This window comes from Crocuta crocuta, unplaced genomic scaffold, assembly GCF_008692635.1.
Source record: "Crocuta crocuta isolate KB4526 unplaced genomic scaffold, BGI_CrCroc_1.0 scaffold142, whole genome shotgun sequence".
Taxonomy (NCBI): domain Eukaryota; kingdom Metazoa; phylum Chordata; class Mammalia; order Carnivora; family Hyaenidae; genus Crocuta; species Crocuta crocuta.
The window spans coordinates 1,046,280-1,053,296 of NW_027528892.1; the positions used below are offsets into that span (position 1 = coordinate 1,046,280).

General features: G+C 47.9%; 1 protein-coding gene across 1 annotated transcript in view; it reads left to right on the top strand.

The window, feature by feature from the left end:
- Positions 1-7,017, top strand: part of NLRP2 (NLR family pyrin domain containing 2) — a 35,208-nt gene that overhangs the window by 2,749 nt on the left and 25,442 nt on the right. Inside the window, exons 2-4 of the mRNA XM_077756925.1 lie at positions 2,539-2,564; positions 5,821-6,419; positions 6,452-6,988. Of these exons, the coding sequence (XP_077613051.1) occupies positions 2,539-2,564; positions 5,821-6,419; positions 6,452-6,988 (1,162 nt within the window). The remainder of the gene's footprint in view (positions 1-2,538; positions 2,565-5,820; positions 6,420-6,451; positions 6,989-7,017) is intronic.

Below are 7,017 nucleotides of genomic sequence, written 5' to 3' on the forward strand. Positions count from 1 at the left end.
CTTTCTCCTCTAGGGTTTTGATGGTTTCCTGTCTCACATTCAGGTCCTTTATCCATTTTGTGTAGATTGCTTTGGGTAGTAATGATATTTTAATTATATTTATTCTTCCTATCCATGAGCATGGAATGGTTTTCCATTTCTTTGTGTCTTCTTCAATTTCCTTCNCCTTCTATCCTGACTTTCTCGAGGGTCTTTATTATGAAGGTATGCTGTATTTTGTCAAATGCTTTTTCTGCATGTATTGACAGGATCATATGGTTTTTATTTTTCTTTTGTTGATGTGATGTATCACATTGATTTTGTGGATTTTGAACCAGCCCTGTAACCCAGGAATGAATCCCACTTGANTGATGGATTTTGGTTTTTGATCCATTCTGCTACCCTATGTCTTTTGATTGGAGCATTCAGCCCATTTACATTCAGTGTCATGATTGAAATATGTGGGTTTAGAGTCTTTGTGTCTTTTGTAGGGTTCANAGATAGATTTCCCTTTGCATGTTATGGCCCTTTTCTCCCTAGCTGCTTTCAACATTCTCTGTTTGTCCTTGTATTTTGCCATTTTCACTATGATATGCCGTGCAGAAGATCGATTCAAATTACATCTGAGGGGAGTCCTCTGAGCCTCTTGTATTTCAACGTTTACTTCCTTCCCCAGGTTGGGGAAGTTCTCTGCTATAATTTGTTCCAGGACTCCTTCAGCACCTTTCCCTCTCTGGGATTCCTATGATATGGATATTGTTGCATTTGACTGTATCGCTGAACTCTCGAACTCTTCTTTCATGTTCCTGAATCAGTTTGTCTCTTTTTTCTGTTTCCTTTTCTTTTTAAGTTTAACTTATTTATTTATTTATTTACAAATAGTTTATTGTCAAGTTGGTTTCCATATAACATCCAGTTTCCTCTTTTTCTATAATGGTGTCTTCTAAATCACTTATTCTCCTTTCTGCCTCTTCAATCCATGCATTGGACACCTCTAATTTATTACGTATCTCATTTATCGCATTTTTTAATTCATCATGCCTATTTTTATTCTCCATGTTGTCTGTAGCCATAGTTTCTTTGATGTCCCCTATGCTTTTTTCAAGCCCAGCTATTAATTTTGTGATTATTATTCTTAAATCTTGTTCAGTTATGCTGCTTATATCTGTTTGAGCAGTTCATTAGATGTCACTTCTTCTTAGAATTTCTTTGGAGGGGAGCTCTTTCATTTCGTCATTTTAGCTAGCTTTCTGGCTCTTGTTAGTTTTAAAGAATTGTTATGCTCTCTGCACCTGTGAGCACTGCTGTATCCAAGGAGACTCTTCGACTGTCCAGGGCCTATCCTTTCAGAGAGTGTTTTTTGAATGGTATCCCTTGGTCTCTCTTGTTGAGACCTTGGTTATTTTATTTTCCTACTCATAGTGATATTTGGGACTCTCCACCACGTGTACTTTGGCTTGTTTCTTGAGGTAGCCCTGGAGAAGAAAACAGACAGACAAACACACAGGGAGCAGAGGCACACAAACGCACAGACAAATCCAACTAACATGCAAACCGAGAGGGAAAATGAAAAAGTTAAGAGACGGAGGAGGGAAGGCGAATAATAGAAAATTAAAAAACATAAAAAGGTCAAAAAGAAGAAAAGAAAGGGAAAAAGAAGAAACCCAATGGACAAAGAACGGTTTAAAGCATATAACCGGATTTCCCAGCTACAATTAAATAGCCGGGTGTATGCAGTGCTGGTTGAAGAGCATAGAGAAAAAGAGAGAAGACAGGGCGGGGATGAGGCAAAATTGGAAATAGAATGAACAGGCAGAAGGGATACGAAGTTTTTTTCAAAGAGCTAAAGGGTGGAATATGGTTGGTTAGGTGAGAGAAGGACGCCGGTGTTATCCAGAGAAACTATATAGTCTAATTACTCCTGAGAGAAAGAGATGAAAAGGTCGTTAGGTGTAGAATTTACATCTACAGAATGGACTAGATGTGACTGTTTAAGCAAGCCGGTGACCAGAGTTAATCAGGTCAGTGTTCCGGGGAAAAAGAGAAAAAGAAAAATAAAAAAAGGAAGGCAGCTCTCTAGCAGGGATGGGCGTGGTGTGATCCAATGTGTCAGGCAAGAGATCTGCCTTGGCGGTTGTGGGGAGGAGTGGCAGTGCTCCAGTCTCTTCTTGAACCAAGCACTGCACCTCACTTTTTTGGGTGTGTAAACTCCCTGTGCTAGGGGCGCAGCCAAAGTGGGTCGCACTCTTTAACCCAGGTCAGGCCTAGTTTCCAAATCCCAGTCTGCGCGCCCCACTGAAATTGCTGTAGACACAACCTCGCAGGTGATGCCCTCAGGGCAATTCCAAGCGTCTTGCCTGGCCCTGGGGATGGAGCCAAAATCGCTGCTCCCTTCTCCTACAGGTTGGGATGGGGAGCAAAGACGGGGGTTTGCCTGGGGGGGGGGGCGGTGCGCAGGCCCCCTGGAGAGAGGGAAACCAGGTCCCTCTGTGTCTCGTCACCCGAAACACGAACTCGCAGGCAAATCTCCCAGTTTTAAAGCCTTCACCTTCCCTTTAGAGTTCCAGCTAGCCAGGAGCGCGGAGGTATGCGTGCGGTTCCTCCAAGAATCCAGCTGAGCCAGGAGTACAAAGGAGCGGTCGCGCGGGCGTGGCCCCGCGTGGCCCCTCCAGGATGAGTTGGCGCTCGGGGACCTGGCACGCAGGATTTGGAGCGCACGGTCCTTCTGTGCCCCGAGCAGAGGTTTTTCTGTTTCCCAGTGACAGGGACTGTGTCTTGAGCGGTTTCAGACTCTTTTTCCCCCTCTCACTCCCCACAGAGGGGGATCGCCCCTGTCCCTCGAGTCTCCGATCCCGGCCTGATTTTATCTTCCCCAGTTAGCACCCACGTTAGAAAGCTTTCTCGGTGGATTCTGTGTCCTTTCTCTCCCAATCTCTTGGGTTCTGTAAGGTTTCCTATGGCTTCAGATCTTTTCTGTGTGAGACATGGGGGCGAGTGCAATGCACACAGCTCCCTACTTCTCCGCCATCTTGCCCCTCCCCCCTACTTTTGTGAATCTTATAAGCTAAGAACAACTCTTACATTTTGGAAGGAAAAAATCAAAAGGCTATCTTCAAGCCTATGAAAATCATGTGAAATTCAGACATCAGTATTCATAAACAAAGTGTTCTCTGCACACAGCATTCTCGTTTGCTCATATGCTATCTTGACAACATTTGCCCCACAAGGGCAGAGGTAAAGAGGTGTGGCCTGAAAAGCAGGAAATAATTTCTGTATGGTCCTTTGCATTAGCAAAAATATTAATAATAAGAGTTTGCTAATCCTGGCCAAAAGGATTTTTGAGTTCATGATTTTCAGCATTCTCTTTTGATGTCATTGATCACCAGTATCCTTAACAATAAATATGACATGGGCTCAAGCCAACAGTAAACCAGAGCTGTTTTGAAAAGCAAAGGTACAACCATTGGTACCTCAGCCAGTTGCCTTCTGGGTATCTCTGCGGCAATTCTAGACTCCCATCTTCATTTATGTAGTGTTGAGCTCTCCTTTCACGACTCTACCTTGTTCCTATATTCCCTCCCAGGACCGTGTAGCTTTAACTACCTTATCAGAAACCAGGAATCTATGGAAGCTTTCTGATGCTCTCAGCAAGGAGTAATACTGTACACCTGCCCATTTCTCTCACTGTGTGAACTTGACTGGTGGCACCTAGGACAAATCCACCATGATGACTGCTCTGTGACCTGCAGCCTTCTTGAGCCCAGCCCCTCCATGTCCACAGTCTTTCCTTTTGTTTAAGCACACCCTTAAGTACACTCTTGGTGCATAATGTCCTTGATCTGCTCTGGAGATAGGACTATGGCACACACACATTCTCCTTCTCTTCCCCACATGTATTCCCAGCCTCTAGGGCTATAAAAGCAGGTTCCAAAGATCTTCTTGTCTTGCGGCTGCCCTCAACACACTTCTTAATAAGCCATTTCTTGTCAGCCAGACTTCTCAGCCTTTTTCTTCAGTCTTATGGCCTCTTCTGCCTTGGGAGGTTATTCTTCATACACCTTCCTGACACGGAACACACAGTGTTTGTTCTGAACTGCATAGGAAGCCGCTTGCCACAGAGAGATGTAAGCCTGAGATCATGGCTTGGCACCCTTTAATTTTATCTCCAGTATCCCCTTAACATCCTGTTAATGTAATCTGGGCTTAAATATTGAAACCCAATTGTCAAACATGACCCTTCTTAAGGTCCTACTCTCTTCCCTGGGCAGAAGTTTCAATACTAACATAATAACGAGCCTACAATACCCCCCCTTTTTTTCAGGAATCACCAGAATTCCAGAAACAAAATGTGCAAACATGGAAGAGACCCGACAGCGTTCAGGAGGAGAGGAGCCAGGTTGGTCTTCGAACACTCGGTGTCGGAGCAAGCTGAGTGACCTGTNACCCCTAGTCTCTCTCAGAAAATGCCTTCTTCCTTTCCTTAAGAACAAAGCAGAGAAATGAACATTGGAAAGAACTGGAATTCCTTCAGTTCACAGGAAAGGAATGTATTGCCTAGAGTTTCTCCTTAATTTTTTTCAGTTTCAGATGCTCAGATCTTAGTAATATCAAACTCCCAGATGAGAAAACTAAGACCTGGCAGAGGTAGGTGAGTTGCTTTAACCGGTGCTGTGGTCACTTTAACATCAGTCAATTTCTTAAGTTGGCCTGGTAGTGGTTTTTTTAATGGCCTTTAGAGAAGTAGAATTTATGTATCATAAATGTTATGTATCCTACATTTTGAATATACTACTAATGATTTTCTGTAAATATACAGATTTTGGGACCCATGGCCACTATTCAATTTTACAACATGTACATCACCCCAAAAAGTCCCTTCATGTCCACATGTAGCCACATGTAGTCTGTGTCGCCCAATTCCAAGTAACTATTACTTTTTGTCTCTCTAGATTTGCCTCTTCTGAACACATGTGGTCTTTCTGTCTGTCTTTTGCCACTTAGCATGCTTTTAAGGTTCATCCATACTGTTGTTGCACATATCACGAATTCATCCCTTTTCATCACAGAATAATATTCCACTGTGTGCATAAGTCACACTCAGATTGCCTATTGATGGATGGATGTGTGAATTTTTTTCTACTTTATGACTGCCTTGCACAGCACTGCCAAGAACCTTCATGTGCTGGTCTTGACGTCCACAGATCTTAATTTTATCTTGGGCAGATACTTAGGAATTGTCCGGCATTCCACCCAGGCATGACACTACTGGTTTGCTCCGATACTCGAGCAGCTATAATGGGCTGGGCTGTATGGTGAAGGTCTAGCCCCTGGTATCCTGGTGTGCGTTCTCGTCCAGTGGGGAAAGATAGACCGGTAGTTTCCATAGATCACACTGAGTTCTGAATGAGCAAATAGGACAAACATTTCTTGTTCTGGGTCTCTCCTCTGGGAGTTTGATATTACTAAAGAGGCTTGTCATTTGGAGGAATGTCACTGCTCTGTTCATCTCTATAATGCCAGCTATTGTACCTCCCAGCACACGATATGGACAAAGAACTTAGATTCCAGACTCTTTGGAACCTGCTCCAACCCCGTATCTCTGAAACTGGTTCACCGGTTTTTATGTCAAGCTCAATTTAATTTTTATTTTGCAGTCCTGGCACAAGTTCAGGGAGAAGATGCCACAAACCCAGAAGAAGCAAAGGAAGGTTTGCAAGGAAAAGAGCCAGGTCTGTATCCTGTCTTTCTGGATGCCACCTGTACCAGGTGGTTCTATTTGTAAACTTCTCTAGTTTTCCTTTCCTACTTAACACAAAGGGTCTTTTCCCCCCTAATAACCAGCTATGTCCTTCCTATCCCCTCCCTCCTATCGCTGAAGGTAAACAGGATAAGCACAAAAGCATGTCAGAAGAGGAGGTCTGGCGAAGCTGGAAGAACTTTTGGCCTGGAGCCGGTGAAAACCTCCAAACCATCACCCAGAGATACGAGACACTGGTCCCAACCTGTAATCCTAAAGCGCCTGCAGGGCCCTTTGCACAGACGGTGGTGCTGCACGGCCCCGCGGGCGTCGGGAAGACCACGCTGGCCAAGAAGTGCATGCTGGACTGGGCGCAGCGCAGCCCGGCACAGGCCTGCCCCGCCGCCTTCTATCTCAGCTGCAAGGCGGTGGGCCGCAAGGGGCCCTGCACGCCGGCAGAGCTGCTGTCCGAGAGCGCCCCCGACCTGCATGACGCCCTTCCGGGGGCCCTCGCCGAGGCGCAGAACGTCCTGCTGGTCATCGACGCCTTCGAGGAGCTGCGCGCGCCCGCGGCGGTGCTGNTGCTCCCCGCGGCCACGCTGCTGGTCACCACGCGGCCTGAGGCCCTGAGGGAGCTGCGGCTGGTGCTGGAGCAGCCGCTCCTGGTGGAGGTGGAGGGGCTCTCGGCGCCGGACCGGAGGGCGTANTCCTGCAGGAGGGCGGGGACTGGCCGCGCTGCTACCGCTTCCTGCACCCGAGCCTGCAGCACTTCCTGGCGGCCGCGCTCTACGTCCTGGGCGGCGGCGCGGGGGAGCCCGGGTGGGACGCTCGCGGGGTGCAGAGGCTGCTCTCCGACGAGGAGGCACTCGGGAACCCCCACCTGGCCCGCGTGGGGCGCTTCTTATTTGGCCTCGCCAACGAGGACCGGGTCCGGGAGCTGGGGGCCACCTTCGGCTGCCCGGTGTCCACGGAGGTCAAGCGCGAGCTGCTGCGATGCACGGCGAGGTCCCGCCAGAGCGGCGCCTTCTCGTCGGCGGCGCACGCCAGGGAGGCCCTGGGCCGTCTCTACGAATCGCAGGAGGAGCCGCTGGTGAAGGAGGCCATGGCGCCGGTCACCGAAGTGTCGCTGCACCTGAAAGACGCCCCGGACCTCAAGCACGCGTCCTTCTGCCTCAAGCACTGCGAAAACCTGCGGACACTGCGTCTGCGCGTGGAAAAGGGCGTGTTCCTGGACGTCGACAGTGCGTCCGAGGCCGAGGCCCAGGCTGCCGGGTACGGCCCCTCGCTGTGGGCCCCCCCTA